Genomic DNA, 21,061 nt, shown 5'->3' on the forward strand with positions numbered 1-21,061 from the left:
TTAACCTGATACATAACTAGTTAATTAAGAGGTTAACTAGTTACGTAACTAGTTAACCTCTTAATTGACTAGTTAGTTATATGGTTATCTGGTGGCAGAAATATGCCACCATACTATGCACTGTTTTCATTTGACATCAGCAGACATGTCTGTCAGAAACTAAGCTTTTATGCACACAAGTTCAGGACATCATAGTCACTTCTAGTAAAAAAATAACAGCACATGAATGAAAGGTTTGAGAATAGGTTGGGTTTGAGATTAGGTACTTATACGATACATGTATTGTATTGTATTCTATTTTCAATTCAATTCAATTCGATTCAATTCAATTCAATTCAATTCTATTCTATTCTATTACAATTACATTACAATTACATTACAATTACATTACAATAACATCACAATTACATTACAATTACAATAACATTACATTACATTACATATTTATGATACGCGTGGATGAAACGACGCATTTCGAAAAAAGTGCGAAAGAACCTGAGAACGAACTAGATACCACTGGTTCCAATCGAGTACCAGGAACGCGCTGATCAAGATCGAAACTGATGTTTACATTTACCCTTTTATATTGTTTTTAGTATCAAAATGGCAGAGAAAATCAACTGTTTGAAAAGATTGGGTGATAATGTGAAAAAGTATAAACTGATCACATTGGATGGCAAAGAAGAGGTAGATCGTAGTAAATAGCAAAGTTGCATTAAAAAAGAAATACATTGTATGCAGGATTAGTGCTCGTAATATTTCGAACCAAGTCTGCCCTTAAATTTAATAATTGTATTATTAACACTTCAGTTAACTTATTCCATTTCTATAAGTATTAAATCACCTTATTCAACGTTTTTCTTGGCAAATTATTTTTTTATAAAATCTAAACTTGAACAGATTATTTGAAGATTATCTTCCAAATCTTTACTATGCTGCTATTAATTTAAACATTTTTATACGCCCAAAATATTTATATATTATTATACAAGTATAATGTTATGAAACTCTTTGTATGTCAATCTGTCTTTTAGCAGTTTTAGTGTTGGGTCTGTATGTTTTAAACCGTTTGAAGGAAATTGAAATGACGATGTGGCAGTCATTGAATTTAAGATTTTGAATTTACTGGTTTTGAATTTATTCTGCTATATATTTAACTAAATTTTCTTAAAATTTTCACTGGCCCGAACTAATTTTCACTGGCCATGGGCAACTGAGGCCAGTGCTAAATTTCGATGACTGTTGATCATGTGCAGAGCGCATGTTTGAACTTCCTCGGGTCAATGTCTAGCTTAAGGTCTTCAGCGTACCATTTATATACTATGACATGACATGAACGCTGAAGACAGACCCGTAGGGAAAGTCCACCAATAATCGTGCCAGAAATCTGACATGCTCATATTCATTCATCGAGCATGCCATGAAGTAAAGTGAAGCATACCTTGATAAAACTATATATAATCTGTTGATCAGCCAAGGATGGACAAATAAAAATCTTACTACGAACATAAACTACCTAATAGTTTCCTAGTTTCCTACAGGTAAAAAATTCAGCACTTGGCTGCCATATTGCCAAAATGTTTGACCACGTGACTATGAGATTGACCTTTACGAACCCATGTGCTTCCAATATTTTTATAGATTACTTGTTTTAAAGATATTGAAAAAGGTGATTTACTGTCTTTTGTATTCAATATAATCATATTTAAGTACTAAAAAATAAATGAAAATAAATATAAACATTATCTTGAATAAAAATATTGAAATCATGTCAACTACTCAACAAAGATGTTCTTAACATATTACATGACTCTACTCTAATTGGTTCCCCCAAATGACGTCATACGAGGTCTCGCATAGCACCTAAATGTCATGGCCGACTGTAATCAGCGTAATTGATGTTTTACAGTTAAATAGGCAATTTTAATGACGGTATTAATATTTTAATACTTTAATAAATGGTAAAGAACAATATTAAAATAATTGTTTAATCGTAAAATGCACACAAGAATTGATTGGAACAAGTGTAGTTGCAAGTGAAAAATAAGGTTAAATAAACTTATGTTATTCTGGTTAGGTTTTGTAACGGGTCTAATCCAAAACTTTAATGCAGCATCAGATGAAAAACAAAAATGTTAAATAGTGGCTTATAAAGTTATGGAAGCCAGAACTAGTCAATGTCACACTTAGTCAATATTTTGTGTCCACTCATTATCTTTTGATCTGATACAATTAAGAAAGTCAAAATTTCGTCTCCACTGGTTATTTTTTGAACTGACAGAAAGAAATTTATTAAATATTACTTATAATGAGACAATGTGCAGAACACAGGTTTGATCTTCCTCAGATCATGACCCTCATGTCAACATTGGCCCTGTCCCAGGAGTCACTTGCCGGGGGTAGACTAAGGTTTAGAAAAACACATCTTTATGTGGATAAATACTATCGCTATATATGGCATATACAGTACAGCTCAAGCGATTTTTGCACTTTCCACTTTGTCACTGTGGAGCTTTCAACAGCGAGCAGAAAATCGCTGGGGTCTTACTATGGTCATTCAAAGTGACAAATCACAGTGGACAGGTAAATATTTAAGAAATCCCCACAAAATCACAGAGGTTTTCCGTGTTCAAGATCACATATTAATGTTCACGTACATGTACAATGTAGTCTTGTTGGAAAAATCAGTGACACTTAAGTTATGGATTGCTTTAAGAACAGCAATAATTTCATCTGTATATTATGTCAATAAAAATCAATAGTTGGCGATTGTATGTGTGCAATGAATTAAAATATAGTCGCCCAAATGAGCAAAGTGTTGCTTTGATATTTCAAAGTGATCCATGGTGACCATATTATCCTGCAGGGTGAATTTCACCCATCTATCACAGGGTGGCAATCCACCTGTGAAAAAAGATGTTTTTCAAAAGTCATATGTATGGTTTATTTATTCTACTGAAATGACATGGGCTGAAGGAATCTTTGCTATTTGACAGATTTATGACCTGAAAGATCACTGTTAAAATTCTGTTTTTACAAGGTTATTTTTCTGCTCTGAAAATAAAATAATCATAACATTGATTACTGTTTTTATGAGCATTTTCAATTTTTCAGACTTTGCTATTTATCTTCTTTTATTTTTTTTATTTTTTGCAGGTAACTATTGGTAGAAATCCAGATGTGACAGTATGTATTTTATCTACTATGATATCACGATGCCATGCTATACTGAAGAAAAAGAAAACTGGAGAGTGGACAATTAAAGATAATAAGGTAAAGAATCTATGTGATGGTTTAAGATTATAAGTTTATATAACAAATTTGTAATACTGCATTTATAACTGCTGTCTTTGAATAAAAAATCATTAATAAATTTACTGCATTGTCAGGTATAAGGTGTGTAATCATTACCATAATTGAATGGAAATCAACATTACTACATTGTATAGCAGGCATTATTAATTGCTATGTAACTTCAAATAAATCAATACATGTATTAAAGCATTTTAAAATGATCATATATACCAAATGTATCATCAAAATAAGAACTGTACACTGGCAGCTCTTACAGAAGTGCATACTTGAGTGTGTTAGATAACTATATTTAGGAGATTCTACACAGCAACCCAGTTTATAGTAGCAGCTAGTGTAAAATTCTTACCATATAATTAATTTATAATATTGCAATATCATTTTTGCTGACAATACTCAATTATATTAATTTGACAACCTTTTAAGGGTTAAAAGAAACATTTATATGTAATTAGTTTCTGTGTAAAAATTTAAAGTGACGTTTTGCTCATTTTATCTTGATGTTCTGTTCAGCTGAATATTAGTTATAAATTTAATTAAAAATTGACTATTGTAATGGTCATTGGCCAATATTTGATAAATTAAGTGAACAATGTTAAAGTATAAAAATATGTATCTGCCTAGAATATAAAATTGCTTACTTTTTTATCAATTATACATTAATGATACATTCTTTAGGATATTTATAGAATTTTCAGTGAGTCACAGGAGTTATTGTTAATGATTATACATATGAAGAAGAATATATAATTGAAAACAACTAGAGCAAAATGTAAAGTTATTTTGACTTCTTTCTGTACATGTGCCATCAACACCTAGGTGGGCATAATGCTACTTTAACACAAGTTCACTTCAGAACAATCTGTTTGTTTCTTTATTAGAGTTTGAATGGATTGTTTATAAATGGTAAGAAGTTGGAGCCTATGACCAGTACAACACTGCATGATGGTGATATAGTACAGTTTGGTGTACAGACTAGTCCAGATACACCAGCAGAATTCCTCTTTCAATACTATACTGCTCTAAAAGTCAAACGAGTAAGGAAAGCTGAAGATACTGTAGATGGTGCTGAATCTTACGGAAAAAGACCAAGACTAGCAGGCAATGAGGCAAATAAAGTAATTTCTTTGTTATAATTTTTAGCTTGACTATTCAGAGTCTTTCAAGGAAAGCTATTGTACTCAACCAGGCGTTATCATCACTCTTTGGTTAAGTTTTTGTGTGCAAGTTGGTATCTCCAAACTATTGAAGAGAATAGGTTGAAACTTGACACACTAATTTGAGAGTATAATAATGTGCAAGACCTATAACTGTGACATGGACTTTGACAGAATTATGACACTTCATTAACTAATTTCACGTTATCCTGGCTCTTGTTTTACTATCGAGCACTGTCATACTGACAGCTCTTGTTTGTATAGCTCACCTCTATTTTCTGTATTGCTATCAAAAAAGTGCAAATTTCAGTGTTTAAGGACACACAGTTCAAAATGAATGGAAAGATCTTTGGTTGATTTCGAAACTGCAACACAGTTTTTGTAAATTCTTTAATAAGTAACACAACATGTTTTCTTACTTACTAGTTTTGTCTAATTCCTTTTTATATTTCCACATAAAGATAAAGGAAAATATGTAAATGTTACAAATGTACATGTTTATCTAGGCAGAAAAAGCGTCATGTAGTAGAACAGGGGAACCAATGTGTGACAGTGCTGTATCAAGTTCACAGCCAGATTTTGGGCACACCGATACTCCAACAAAACATAAGCGACCATTTGCTGGTCAAAATTCTCCATATGAAAAATACAGGAAGAAAATGGAGGAACAAGAAGCCCAGGCTGGAGAAAAACTAGCAGAAATGGAAGCTAAACTTAAGGAAATGCAGAGATTACTGCAGGTATAAATAATCATTTGTTATAGAACAGTCTCGTGGGGGAGAATAATGGAAATGACAATTTGATTATTCATGTCTATAAGCAATATATTCATGTATATAGTTTCACATACAGTGTTAATTTTGTCATTAAATTCTTCAGACTATGACAATGAAAATTGTTTATATGAAGGTAATTCAGTTTACAATGATCTTTCAGTATCCTTTTTTGTGTGCCAAGATTTGTAAGTAATGTGATTTAATATTCCAAATGCTGTATACCCTTTAACATTTCAGGAAAAGGATTCTGCTAAAGATGAAATGGAGCAAGAATTAAAAGAAGAAAAACTGAGAAGGGAAAAACAAATCAAAATGATGGAGGATCTGAAAGAAAAGGAGAAACAAATGAAGGAAGAGTTACAGAAAAAACAGGTGAATGTGCATTGAAATACTTTGACTATAGGAGCTTCCACCTTGAGCAATATATCTTTCTCCTACAGCTACCTCTTCCATTAGTCTGTAACAGTGGATAATGTATAACCCTTATTAGGCTGTAAATGTAGTAAAATGTATATGTTGTTAATGTAAATAATGTGGTAGCATGAATATGCTATAAAAGTAGGTAATGTGACAGCATATGAATACTGAAAATGTAGGTAATGAAATGCCTGAATAGGCTGTAAATGTGTTAGCCTGCATAAGCTGTAAATGTAAATAATGTAGTAGCCTAAATAGGCTATAAATGTAGATAATGTAATAGTTGCCTTGTCAATGTAGGTAATGTAGTGGTATGAATAGGCTGTAAATTGTAGATAAATGTAATAGCGTGAATATGATTTGTAACAATAGATAATATAGTAGCTTTAATGTACTGTAGATGTTAAAGATTAAGTATCCTAAATAGGCTATAAAAGTACAAAAGTAAATTATTTTAAGCTTGAATAAGTTACAGACTGGATATTTTAAGTTTTCTTTTATAATTATATACAGGATGAGCTGGCTAGAGAAAAGATGGAGATGCAAGAAAGAATGAAGGAAGAGCTGGAAGTGAAAGAAGCTACTCTTCTTGAAAACCTTGAAAAACAAAAACAGGGTAATCTTTTTTTAACCTCTGTGTAAACTTGGGTGCTTTTAATTCTTTTACATAGGCTGATCATTGAAATTTTGTATAAAATCACATCAGTGTTCTTTGAAAATTTCTGTACAGCTGATTGAGGGAGATGAAATATTTGAACAATTTATGTAAATACAGTCATGCTTGAAGTAAATTTTTAACATTATAGCATTAATGAATGAGAAGAGAGAAGTGGAGGAAAAATTAAAACAGGAGCTGGAGTCTGAACGAGAGAAAGATAAACAACTATCAGAAGAACTAATACTACAACGTCAAAGGCTTGAAAAGGTATTTACAAATCAAGTTATTTTAGTTTGTGTCTATTTGTTATTAATGATCTGCAATTGTGTAAACAATTTTGGTATAAATAAAACTTGGAGAATTAATTATAATTAATGTCACTCTTCTGAAAAGAAGACTAAATTTTGCAGACAGTTTTGAAAATTTAATTTGTAAAATGTTTTTTGTCTTTATTCATAACAATGATATTTAAATGTACAATAAGTAGACATTTTAACTGAAGTATCTGTGCCTTTAATAAACATCCTTTAAAAAGAGCTCCACTGAGGTCAAAATGCCTAGAAACATTTAATTAAATTTTTACATAGATTAAATGAAGCACTTTAAATAGAACAATCTGCAAAGAACAATAAAGAAATATGCACAGTCAACAGAATTAAATTTAAAAATCAATTTTTATGCAAAACTTAGCTTAATTTGAGTGAAAAGCTTTGCACCACTTTTCATTTTTGAGAAAATAAAAATGATGATTCTGGAAAAAAAATGGAATAATCTGCAGTCCCTGTTTCATGTACAGTAAACTCCGCTTATAACAAACTCATTGGGACATTCAAAATCTGTTCCTTATATCCGAGGTTCCTTGTAAGCGTATAGCGAATTAGTTCCTTGTATCAGGAGTTTTTATAGCGAACAGGTTTACTTATAACGAACTGATTGTTTACCATTGTCCGCCATTTTGAAGAGCATTTGATTAAGAAATATTAGTCATTGATTTCTGTTTTAGACACAATACCCGAGCGCGTACTTTTTAGAATTTAAATAATTGCTTTTTCTGTTTTAGTTTTACTCCCTATCTCAATTTCTCATAAAATATAATATTTTGTTTCTAAACACTTTTCGTTTTCTTTCCATGATTGAGAATAAACAAGCATTTTCGAATTTCTTCTTTAATAAAATCTTCTTTAATTAAGGATCCACTTTCTAATGTAAACATAATTAATTTTTTACATTTAAATCAAGCACTTTGACAATTTGCAAAAAAGATCATGCTCAACAGAATTAAATTTAAAACCAATTTTATCAAATCTTATAATTTAGTAAATTTTGGCAAAATTCATTTGAAAAAAAGAAATATGAATTATTCTGGGAAAATGGGTAGCTATGCAAAATTTTTTCTAAAGAGAAAATGATACAAAATCTTTAATAGATTTATTTGAGTACATTCAAATAAAGGTCATTGGAGTCTTTAATTCCTGCCAATGAAATTGAAAGTCATTTACAAAGCGAAATATTTATTGGAATGGGATTTTATATAAAGGCGGGGGTTTAATTTTCTGTACTTTTTAACTAATTTGATACTCAGGTGGGTGTCATTATAAGCCGATTATTCCTTAAAAAGAGCACAATAAATATGTGTTGCAGCTAGTAACCAATGTAACATTTTTATATTAAATAAGAAGGGGAAAATTTCTATAAATGGGACAAATTAGGGGAAATGGTTCCAAAAACCAACTTCTACTTATAACCAGTGCTTTGCTTATAAGTGAAGTTTACTGTAGTATTTATAATTTTAATATAAAACTTTTAAGAGCATGAGAGCAAGCATTATATTGTATTGATATTGAATATGCATGTAACATAATTGTAATCATCCACATCAAATCTGCTTGAAAAGAAATATTTCTTTAATACATTGAAAATGTTCAAAATGACATACTATTGATAATATTCTCTTGATTTATGAAACATTTTTGAAGGTGATAGAAAATAAGGAGGCAGAGCAGAAACTGCTTGAAAGTCAGCTAAATGATACAAAGAAAGAGAAAGATAGGAAAGAAGAAGAAGTTCTCAAAGCTAAAGAAGATGTGCTCTCTAATTTTGCTGAATTGATGGAAACAGAGCTCCAATGTAGCATATGCAATGAACTTTTTATTAGGGTAAAATGATGTTTCATAAATGCTTATTATTTGTCAATTGCAAATGTCTGTAAAGAGTTTTTAAGGGAAATACAGAAGTTTATTGTAGCACAGATATTATACAGAGCTCATGCATCTTCTAATTAGTGAAGAGAAGAAATGATGTAGTATTTATACAACCATGGCACATGTTTATTTGATTAAAAACATGATTTTTGACACAGATTTTGTCGAAGAGTTTGTTTAATTTCCAAATGAAATAAGTCATGGATTCCGAAGAAGTTGTCAATTTTTAATATAAAATTATTTCCTGTCTTCAATGATTGTTAATGTGAATTGAACGTTAGTTCTCTAAATATAACAAATTATAAATTAAGCAATGATGTAAGCACTTGTATTAACAAGTTTAGTTTGCTAGTGCTGTCATATAGGCTATTTTAATTCAAAGTTGCATGTGCAAGACATGAAAAGTAAGTAAGTAATTAAGTAAAGACTTTATTTAATGAGGCAAGCGACAAAACAATTTATGTAATACAATACATCAATCAGAGATCAAATAATACAAGTTGATTTCATAATTAAACATTCAACATTTAAATACATAAGATCAACCTTGAAAAAAATGGATTACATGTGCTCGATATGTAACTGTAAAAGGAAAGTAAAATAGTCTTGAAACAATATATCAAAAAGTTCCCATTATGATTCCTTATGTATCTAAAACAAAGTCATATATATTTCAGGCTACATCATTGAACTGTTCTCATGCATTTTGTTACTTGTGTATAAGTCAATGGATGAAGGTGAAGAAAGAGTGCCCCCAATGTAGAACTGCCATTAATACACATATGCGCTCAATAGTTCTTGATAGTTATATAGATAAAATGGTGGAACAATTCAGTGAAGAAATGAAAACTAGAAGAAAAGAATTGGTTGTTGAACGCAAAAGTAAGTACATATAACAAAAGTATAAATTTTCTTTAAAAATAGAAGTGAGTTCTTTTTTAGTTCACCTGAGCTAGCTCAGGGTGAGCTTTTAGGATCGTTGAATGTCCGTCGTCTGTCATGTGTCGTCCGTCCACACTTGTTGTTAACACTCTAGTGGTCACATTTTTGCCTCAATCATCATCAAACTATGTCAGGATGCTTATCTAGGTAATAGCTCAGATGAGTTCGAACGTGGGTCATCTCGGATGAAAAACTAGATCACAGGAGCTAAAAATAGAAAAATCTTGTTAACACTCTAGCGGTCACATTTTTGCCTCAATCATCATCAAACTTTGTTGGGTTGCTTGTCTAGGTAATAGCTCAGATGAGTTCGAACATGGGTCATCTTGGATGAAAAACTATGTCACAGGAGCTAAAAATAGAAAAACCTTGTTAACAATTAAGTGGTCACATTTTTTACTCAAACATCATCAAACTTGGTCAGGATGTTTGTCTAGGTAATTGCTCGGATGAGTTGTAACATGGGTCATCTTGGATGAAAAACTAGGTCACAGGAGTTAGAAATAGAAAAATCTTGTTAACACTCTAGTGGTCACATTTTTGACTCAATTATCTTCAAACTTGAGCAGGATGCTTGTAAATGCTCGGATGAGTTCGAACATGGGTCTTCTCGGATGGAATATTAGGCATACATGCCATAAAGTCCCGGATGTCCGTGACAGTCCCCTGGATGTCTGGGACAGTCCCAGAAATAAGGTGTCTGTCCAGGAGGTGTCCTGGAGATGATTAATGTCCCGGTAAAAAAATCTAAAATAATCTACTTTGAAGCAAGAAATTTTACATTTTTATATTATTCTATTGTTTTTATAAACTAGTCTAGAACGCTAATAACGAACGATTATCCTCTAACAGCATTGCAGTGGTGACACATTATCTACGTGCCCCTTCGAACAAACAATTATCAGCAATAATTTTGATCAATTAAAAGATTAATTGTTTACCCCCTGTGGCTTCCTGAGCGAAGGTGTCATACACTGTAATTAACAACTGGCCAGTATAAATTTAATCCGCCTGGAGGCAGTTATTACAGTGTTTGACACTAATGCAGTCCCGCGGTCCCGAGGACTCCAAAAATTGGCAAGGGATTTCTAAAGTTCCAAGTCAGATGTCCCGTTGGGACTTTAAAGTTTTTAAATAAAAAATAAACTAAACAATTAAAACTGATCTTTAATCAACTTTAAAGTATTCATTTAAGATGGTCACCTTGCAAAAAAGTATTTATTAAACATGATAAACTTGCAAAAAGTAAACTGGAAATGAACCATTGTTTACAAAACACGAAAATTCTTCACATACCAAACATTCCAATGTCAGTATTTGCCGATATTTTGCTGTATTTTTAACCACCATAGTAAAAATGATTTGTTTTATATAGTTTTGTTTAATATTTGATGTTTACTATGGTGTTAGAACACTTACACCGTGAAAAAAGTCGGCAATTCCATAATCAATAGTGTAATAGATTTCGGATAAACAAATTCGGATGCGTGATTTTTTTGATTTTTTTTTAATATACAGATTTTGTGATTATATTTAAATGCAATAATAATAACTTGTTCCTGTCTTTGTTATCATGACATTGATATCATTATGTAAAGGAATTAAATAAGTTAGGAATTTATTATGAGCAAAAAAGCTTTTTGCAGTAACTCATTTTCTTCTTTTGACTAGTTTACACTGATTCAAGTAGACCTAATACAGCAATATTATAATATCAAATGAAAATTACTTACTGCATAACTACAGACAAAGGGACAAAATAAATAATATGTATTGAAGTCAGTAATATTTAGGACATATTTTACAAGACCTCGTTTTGTTTCGTTCAAAGCCTTGATAATGGCCATGTTGTCACTCCGGTATGTACAGCTAAACTCTGGTATTTCCGATTACGGTAAAAACTCTCAAGTAGGGTTACAATAATTTAATAATGATTATGAAATAGAATCTATACTGAAAGGGAAAAAAAAAAAAATTAAAATCTTTTGGATGATTTGACAAATTCATTTGCAATATTTGACAACTCTTGTCTATGGTCTTTGAATTGGTATTCTTGTATGTCTGACAGCAATAGTTCTTTTGTAAATACACTTATTCCTGTCTTTAGGAATATTTCTTTCTTCAGGTTTTCTCTTGATGTCTCGTACAGGGTACAGTCCTCTATAAAATGTGTTACTGTCTCCACTTCTCCACAATTACATAGACTTGTGTTTTTAGCCCCAATCTTGTTCAAATAATCATTGAGGCAATATCCACTTTGTAGTTGAAGTAACTGTCTTTGGTTGCTCAAGCCATGAAAGTTAATTTTTTTGGGTTGGACTTGAGGCTTGAGTCCATAGAGATGCCTGCCAGTTTCAACAATTTCCCATCTTCTCTGCCATTTAATGCGGACTGATTCTCTAGCTGAGTGGCGAATGTCACTTTGACTTGTTACAAAGAGTGAATCTTCTGTTTCCATTTCCTCAGCTTCTTTTGCAAGTCTGTCAGCAATGTCATTCCCTTTTATGCCAGCATGACCAGGAGTCCAATCAAAATTAACAGTAACATCTGCTAATTCAAGCTCTTTCCTCAACTGGAGTATCTCTGTTGACAGGAATTTGTGTGTCTTATTTTCCCAGCCAAGATGAATAATTCCAACAGCGGACTGACTATCACTAAGTATTTTTATCTTATTTATTTCAAATATTCCAATCTCAGTAAGTAGGGCTTGAAGTGTTATTTTAATGGCAACCAGTTCTCCTACTAAAATTGATGATAAACACTTCGGACTGCATGTATGATTTTGTTACCAAACCTAATAATGCTGGAAGGAAACATAAGAGGATTTCGTTCCTTAATTACTTATGTTAACACAGATGGGCAATGATCAACATCCCAAAAAGTAGAACGAAAGAACAATAAACATAAGTTGCATATCAATACTGATAGACAAAGGTTATTGCTTAATTCTTATAATTATATAAAAAAAATCAGGGACTTCCAACTTGGGGAAGGGATTTTTGAATTCAAAAACAGATGTCCCGTTGGGATTCCTGGCTTAAAAGTTAGTGTCAACCCCTGTATTAGTGGTCAAACACCGTGAAAATTACAGCTAAAAATGAGGTGATGAAATCTACAAGATTCAGCGAATGTTTCAGGTAAATGACATGGCTAATTGTCATTACTTAACATAGCTTTATTCTATTCTGTGACTGATCGAATTAACGATGCCTAAATACTTAAAAAAAAATCGAAAAACTTAATAATTATTAACATTCTGTCTTTTGTTTATGGCACAGGCGCTTGTCACATAATCAAATATTTTACATAATCGGTCTATATATGTATATAAAGATATAAGGCCCCCAACGAAACAAAAACACCATGCGGAACAAACAAGAACAGTGCTGAAAGAAACGACCAGATCACGGTTATCTCTTTCTGGTTGCCATCTGAAAGGATCAATCCAAGCGTTAAAGCTTTTTATTTCATTAAAATTCTTCAAATAGCAAAGAAATGAGTAAAAGTTTCAGAAAATGCCAATATTTTCAATCCATGTCGTTTTCGACGTCCAATCTATTCATGTATACAAACACGATTTCTGGTCGATTTCTACGAAATAAATAGAAAACATCTAAAATTTCCTCATAGAATTAATAAACAAACTCTTTTTCTATCTTTATATACATATATAGACCGATTATGTAAAATATTTGATTATGTGACAAGCGCCTGTGGTTTATGGTGTCATTAAATTTGCAAGTTGTAAATACCGATAATATAGGTTGTATGCCACTATGTAAATTTTTAAAAAAAATACGTTTGCTGATCATGCCCCACCTCCAAATGAAAAGTGGCCCTGAAATGAGTCTAAAAATTATGGCATGTATGTATTAGGTCACAGGAGCTTAAAATAGAAAAACCTTGTTAACACTCTAGTGGCTACTGTTTTGATCCAAATATCCTGGAAATTGGTCTGAAAGTTTGTTTTGATGATTTCTAGGTCAAGCTCGAATATGGGTCACCTGGGGTCAAAAACTAGGTCACACTGCTCAAATATGGATAATCCTTGTTAACATTTTAGTGGTCACATTTTTGACTCACCTGTCATAAAACTTGGTCAGAATGCTTGTCTAGGTAATTGTTCGGATGAGTTCGATGTGTCAGGTGAGCGATCAAGGGCCATCTTGGTCCTCTTGTTTGTGTTTTATTGTTATTTCTTTCATGTGAGGGAAATTGTGAGTAAATAGTGAAATGATGGAGCTGTACATTCCTTTTTAATTCATTCATATTTCACAAAGACAATGACATAATTGAATTCTTTCTATTTTATGAAATTTCTGGACAAGATAATACATATGACTGTTTGTTTGATAGAGGAAGAAACTGCATTTGATGAAGCCAACAAACCAAAGCCAGCTGCTGCTAGAGGTCGTGGTCGTGGTGGTCGAGGGCGAGGGAGAACTAGAGGAGGGTTGATGGCAGCTCCTCCCGCACTGCCGGAACCTCCACCTATCACAATATCAGAGGATGATGATAGCAGCCTTGATGATGATGATGATTTTAATTCCTTATCAGATTCTGACAGTGAGGGATATATGGAAGGTGATGACGGAGCTTACTTTGGAGGATATGGGCATTGTTTTAACTGTGGTATGTTTTGACAAATACACTTTCTTAGTTTCAGTAACTTACTTTGGTCATAATAAAACTGAACCTATTGTCATAACCCTTTTGTTGATGTTGACCTCAGTCATTCTTTACTTTAATGTTCATTTTCCTGGAAACTTTAAAAGCTGTTTCAAAATATAACACTATTTTCGAACGTCATATATTTGTAGAGTTCATTTTTAAAACGTCATGCCCCAATTTGACTTAATTTATTTTCCTAAGGTCAATGTCTCAAAAATTGTTTAAAAAGTTTATCAAACTAGGAATATTTGATAAATATTTTACTTGGAATGCATTTCTAAGAAGCAGGTAACCTTAATTTATTTATGCTCCTCGAAAAATTTCGTGGGAACATATAGTCGTCAGGTTGTCCGTCAGTCCGTCCGTACGTACGTCCCGAATTCGTGTCCGGCCCATAACATTGTTATTTGGAGTCGGATTTTAAAATAATTTCACAGAAATAATCACCATATTGAGACAACGTGTCGCGTGCAACAGTTGGGTCGCTACCTTGAAGGTCAAGGTCGCAGCATGACCTTGCAGCAAAGTTGTGTCCGGTCCATAACTTCAATATTTGAAGTCGGATTTTAAAATTATTTCACAGAAATGATCACCATATTGAGACGACGTGTCGCGCGCAACATTTGGGTCGCTACCTTGAAGGTCAAGGTCACAGCATCACCTTGCAGTAAAATCGTGTCCGGTCCATAACTTTGTTATTTGAAGTTGGATTTTAAAACTATTTCACAGAAATGATCACCATATTGAGACAACGTGTCATGCACAACATTTAGGTTGCTACCTTGAAGGTCAAGGTCACAGCATGACCTTGCAGCAAAATCGTGTCCGGTCCATGACTTTATATTTGAAGTCAGATTTTACAACTATTTGACAGAAATGATCACCATATTGAAGGTCAAGGTCACGGCATGACCTTGCAGCAAAATCGTGTCCGGTCCATAACTTCATAATTTGAAGTCGTTTTTTAAAACTATTTCACAGAAATGATCATTATATTGAGATGATGTTTCGCGTGCAATATTTGGGGGGCTACCTTGAAGGTCAAGGTCACAGCATGACCTTGCAGGAAAATCGTGTTTGGGCCATAACTTTGTTATTTGAAGTCGGATTTTACAACTATTTCACAGAAATGATCACCATATTTAGACAATGTGTCGCGCGCAACATTTGGGTTGTTTTTACACTTTGAACTTTGTCTGTGACATAACTCTGACACTCTAAGAGGTATACCTTCCTGTGTCAAAAACCTATTCGGGGAGCATCACCCGGTTCAACCGGCTCTTGTTTATGCTCAGTTATGCCTTAAATTTCTTGGTAAACCATTTTAATAAGGTACATTTCTCAAATTGTGTCAAAGATATTCACTTTAAACTTAGAGTACTTGTTCAATATCAAATTTGAAATGCATTTCTAAGCGACAGACTACTGAAAGCCATTATGCTTAGTTATTTTCCTTCTTTTACTTGGAATACTTGCCTTTTTCTCAAAAAGTGTTAAAGGTTTTCACTTTATACTTGAATATTTGTTGACTAAATAAGGGTAGGTAAGTCTGTTAAGCATTTTTGCAGAATTGTGCCCCTTTTTATGTGGCTAAAATTTAACGAATAGTGGAGCATGCTGTCTGTGGACATGTCCATTTTAATTATAGTATTGATTGAGTGGTTTGATGTTGGTTAGAGGCCTTATAATCAAAATAAATTTATTTTAATTATTTACAATATACCACAAGAAATAAATGCAAATGCTTAAGTTGCAGTGACATTTTGATGTTGCCAATGTTTTCTTTATTAAAGTTAACTTGTGTTGATTTAGTTGTAAATAAGACTGACTGTAACCTGTAATCTCTCAAATTCAGGTATGCGTGGCCATTGGGCAAATGGTTGTCCCTACAGATAACAGAAACTACTGCTGTGGTCAGATATAAAGTACAGGATTGCTTTTTAAAGAACTTTGTCAAGACAAACTAAATAATAGACGCCAGGACAAGAGGTCATTGCTTATGCGGATTTCACTGTTAAGATTTTGAACGATTGTTTGCAGAGAAGACAGAGCATGGCTTGAATATTCCATACACAAAGTTTATTACTACAGCAAAAATGTAGTGTTTTATGATAAATGAGCCGCGTCACGACAAAACCAACATAATGGGTTTGCGACCAGCATGGATCCAGACCAGCCTGCGCTGATCAGGATCCATGCTGTTCGCTTTCAGTTTCTCTACTTGTAATAGGGTTTGTAAGCGAAACAGCATGAATCCTGATCAGACTGCATGGATGCGCAGGCTGGTCTGGATCCATGCTGGTCGCAAACCCATTATGTTGGTTTTGTCGTGACGCGGCTCAAATGATGATCAAAGAGTTGAGGTGATTCTCAAAGATGCAGATTGTATTTATAATGGAATGCAGTGATAGAAATGGTTAAAGATGTTGAACTTGTATTATGAATTAACTTCTTTGGTGCGAGATTAATGATCAGAATTGATATGATGTATATTCATATATGAATACAAAGTAATTTTAATAGAAATTACATGGTTTCACATACTTATATGTCAACCATACTTACTTACTTACTAACTGGCGTTTGCAAATGTCAACCATAAGTTTGGTTATCCTCTCATTTGTTAAGGTTTTGCATGCATCTTCTATCCTTGTTAATCACTGTAGGAACTTTGTCTTTGATATCTTATTGTAGGTCACTTTCAAAGATTTCATACTTTTTGCATGATATTTAACTGTAGAACCCATTCTTAGCTATTGTTTGGACTGCCAGTTCTATCTCTGTAACCACCAAAGTATTCAATTGAATCTCAACACTGTTTTTAAGGTTGTATAAATTGTAGGTTGTTTAGGGGAAAAAAAGAACAGCTCCAAACTCTAGGTTTAATTGTTCCCTTTTGTGCACTTTCTTGCACATTCTGATGTTTTATTAACAAAATCTGAGGATTGAGTTGAAAGCATTATTCTGTGTATTTGTATGGTTTAAAAATGATGATTAATGAAACTGATAATGAAGTGAATGAGAGTGTTGAGAATGAATGTAAAAGCTTACCATATTGTATTTGTACATGTGCTGTCATACCTTAATCATTTGTCTTAAATTGTTAATGATTTGTTTGTTTCTTTAATTTTTGAGAATTTTTCTTTTGCTTTTAATATGCTTCAATCTGGCTTTTTAATTTGAAATACTGAGTATCAGATTTTTTTTTAAATTAGGAAGTCCATAGTTTACAAAAGTTAAAAAAAACCCAAATAGAAAGGTCAAAAGGAGGATTAATAGTTGTCATCAGGTAATCTAGCATGTTTAACTTTTATAGACAAAATTCTGGAAAGAGTCATCATTCAAGTTACAGACATGGTTTTTTTACTAACTAATTTTAATTTGAAACATACAGTCTAACATGCCCATGTGACCAACTTCTGTCTTTTTTTGTAACCACTATTATTCCCCACCAATCATTTTCTGTCTATATCTTTTAATGTGTTAAGCAACTTTTGCTCAACGCGACCAGCAATCGCTTATTAGTCAGCAAAATGAGATCAATGTTTTCATCAAGCATCCATTTTTACCTATCAAGTGTCCACTTTTACCTGTCAAGTGTTTGTGGTTTTAAAGAACGCCTTCTCCTGATTTCACAAGTGTCAACAATCAAAACGCAATATATAAATGTAAAAAAGCTTTATTTCCCAAACCGTTTTTAGCGTATGCAAATAAAGTTTTAAAATCTTGGGGTGGGGGGGGACATATACGTGTATGTAACGGATCAAAACAGTTTTGTCAAAAAGTATCAGAAAATCATTTTTTTCAGCATCTATTTAGATTATCGGAGTGTTATAATGATTAAACATTGATACGTTTGACTGTAAATGTTTGCTTGTTGCCTATTTGAAAATTTCAGCATTTCTTCAAAATTACTTTAGTTTATATCTTTATTATAAGTTTATAGCTCTATTATATATCCTATGTATTTTTTTTTAAGCAAAAGCATGTTTGGACAATTTATTTAATCCTCTTTTAGATTTCACATTTTCATATGACACTGATGATATTTCTTTGAAAATGATTTCTAATTTTTGTTATTAACATATCCCTAATGCCATTGTTCATTCACAATATAATTTCCCTCTTAAACTGAGCAAAACATTAAAATAGTTTTGAAAAGTTCATAAAGTTTTCTTATTTATATGTCCGAATGCAGAGTACTGAATAGAAAGCTGTTGCCCAGAGCAGGGCCAATTTTAAACCAAAAGGTATAATTTATAATATCATTTGAGCCACGCCTTGACAAAACCAACATAGTGCGTTTGCGTCAGCATGGGTCCAGACAATCTGGCGTCTGAAAGGACCCCTGTGGTTTTAAAACCCTATTAAAGTAAAAAAGATGGAAAAACAAGGATCCTGATAGACTGCGCGGATGCACAGGCTGGTCTGGATCCATGCTGGTCGCAAACACACTATGTTGGTTTTGTCATGGTGCAACTCATTTATTATTTATATAGTGTTCAATGAGGCCAACTCTGACCATAGTGGCATAATGTTTGTAGTGGGCAACCAAGTGATGCTACAAGCCAATATCTAAGCTATGAACATTATAGTTTCAAATGAGGAGATTTTTATTATAAGTTTCTTTTTTTTGTCAATTGATAGTGCCTGTGATGTCTGCCAGCTTAGCAGAATAGGGAGAGCATTGGATAAGTAAAACAGGGGCTGTTGATTCTATTCTTGGGCGTCATGCAATTTCTTGTTCAATATCAAATTTGAAATGCATTTCTAAGCAACAGATACTCCTGAAAGCCATAGACCCTTCTCAAATTATATGCATACCTGGAATTCCAGAACCAGAACGAGGTTTAAATGGCACGAATGTAAACACACTGTCCACTCTTATCTCACTATATAGCCACGATGTTGGGTGTTAATAAAGAAAAGTTCTTAATATCATTTTTGTGTGCCAATGTGCTATTCTGATGGTAAATATAATTTACCATATTCTAAAGGATAAAGATTAAAAAAAACAAAACAACAAATTATGGATGACTAACTTTCTAAGATAAGAAGGGATAAAGGGTCATTGTAAAAGGTAAGCACCTAAAATTAATATTTTGTAAACCTTTGACCACTTTATGAAACCAGAATAATATTTTTTGTAAAAAATACAGATTTTGTATATTTAGAATAAAATAATGGACTGCTTGCTTTTAATCTAACAGTTATAACAATTTATACTTGTAAATTGTAAATTATTATCAAGTTCAAATTTATGTTACAAATAGAGGATTGAAGCTGACTAAATAGTTATCATGTCATTCCTTATTATAAATATATATATGTTGTATATTTTGGGTCACTGAATCTACTGTGGTGTGTTCCAAACATTTTAAACTGAGGATTACAACTGGACTCCACTTAAAAAATGGTTCTATTCCACCAGTGATTAATTGGGTTGAAACAAACAACTCCAATTAAGAGGCCACTTATATGAAAAATTCTTTCACCAAGAAAATGCTCATTGATAGGTAATTTTTTATGATAAAGTCACTGATTTAACACACATCTTCATCATTTCATTTTAAATACATATAATATAATGCTTATTTATGTTTAATAAATGTATTTGCCTTTTAATATAGAAAAAAAATCATTTAAATTCTCACTGATATTGAATAAAATAATATGTTTGTTATAATATATATCTTTCAGCATTGTTTATAATGAAGATGAAGAAGTTAATGCAACAAGTATCAATTGCCAACCATCTACATCTTATGGGTCTACAGAAACACAGGAAGAAAAATATATATTTAAATGCTTCATAAGGCTTGAACTGGAGGAGACCAAAAAGATGTAAAGACCCTGCAACTCAGCTGAGTTTGTATTGAAATTACAAAGGAACATGCACACGTTCGCATTTGTGTCATTGTTACATGGATGCATGTCAGATGTTGAGATCTAATTGAACTTTTTGAAACTGGTGATGATGTGATGATTTTATATGTATATATAAATTGGTATTCAATAAAAAAGGATAATAAAAACAATATAATATTAGGAAGTATCAAAGTTTAGTCTTTATTAAAATTTTGAAATAAATAAGAAAATTCATTCTTTCTCTGTAATCTATGGCATTTCCCTTAATTATTATTGCGCAATGGTAGTATTGGAAGTACAAATTAAAAATTCATAAATTACATGTATACATAGAATTTGGCTAGGCAAAAACTATAGTAAACGGTCTATATAACTGAGTCAATAAATGTTTGATATAATCCACCCAATACACATCTGATAAAGATTTACCACAGGTCATTAGGGGCTTATCTGTAAGATTCAATTTTGCAATTACCTTTATGTTGGCATCAAGAATCCATAAATAACAGAACAACAAAGATTATATAATACAAGACACTACAGATTTATATCTATAAACCTTATATTATGTTAGGAAATATCTTTATGGCAGCAAAATTGAAACCGAAAGTAAAAAAAAATCTCTTCTCTTACTCACCTCTTTAACCATAAATGGATACCTCATAAATATAATTGAATTATTTATAGAGGGATTAACTTTGTCTTGATAAATATATAACTCTACAAATGAGAAATTAATTTTAGGAACCAAAGATAAGTGGATTTCATTGTATACACAGCTATACTGGCTTATCAGCTTGCCAGTTATGCCTCGTTCTGGTTCATGTTCTAAAAATAGCTGTATAATATTAAGAATGGTCTATTATGCTTGGTTATTTTCCTTTTTTTACTTGGAATAGTTGCCTTTTTCTCAAAAAGTGTTAAAAGTTTTCACTTTATATTTGAAAAATTTGTTGACTAATAAGGATAGGTAAGTCTGTTAAGCTTTTTTGCAGAATTTTGTACTTTTTTATGTGGTGAAAATTTAACGAATAAGTAAAACAGGGGCTGTTGGTTCTA

The 21,061-nt window shown here is 32.2% G+C and overlaps 1 protein-coding gene across 1 annotated transcript; it reads left to right on the top strand.

Annotated features, from left to right (window-relative positions):
• The first annotated feature begins 546 nt into the window (after positions 1–546).
• Positions 547–18,304, top strand: LOC132726613 (E3 ubiquitin-protein ligase RNF8-like). The gene is made up of 11 exons (XM_060711953.1): positions 547–687; positions 3,157–3,273; positions 4,194–4,430; positions 4,976–5,209; positions 5,483–5,617; positions 6,176–6,278; positions 6,469–6,587; positions 8,297–8,476; positions 9,199–9,403; positions 13,820–14,095; positions 15,990–18,304. Exons 1-11 carry the CDS (start codon positions 604–606, stop codon positions 16,028–16,030), a joined length of 1,731 nt encoding a protein of 576 aa, XP_060567936.1. The 5' UTR covers positions 547–603; the 3' UTR covers positions 16,031–18,304.
• The last annotated feature ends 2,757 nt before the right edge of the window (positions 18,305–21,061 follow it).

Source organism: Ruditapes philippinarum, unplaced genomic scaffold (genome assembly GCF_026571515.1).
Source record: "Ruditapes philippinarum isolate M1 unplaced genomic scaffold, ASM2657151v2 ctg1760_1_1_1_1, whole genome shotgun sequence".
Classification (NCBI taxonomy): Eukaryota; Metazoa; Mollusca; class Bivalvia; order Venerida; family Veneridae; genus Ruditapes; species Ruditapes philippinarum.

Bases quoted from the DNA above. Each gene is read 5' to 3' on its own strand.
- LOC132726613 (XM_060711953.1), top strand. From the start codon at position 604: ATGGCAGAGAAAATCAACTGTTTGAAAAGATTGGGTGATAATGTGAAA. The intron at 3,274-4,193 runs GTAAAGAATCTA...TTTCTTTATTAG, and splicing joins GGACAATTAAAGATAATAAG to AGTTTGAATGGATTGTTTAT. The intron at 9,404-13,819 runs GTAAGTACATAT...TTTGTTTGATAG, and splicing joins ATTGGTTGTTGAACGCAAAA to AGGAAGAAACTGCATTTGAT.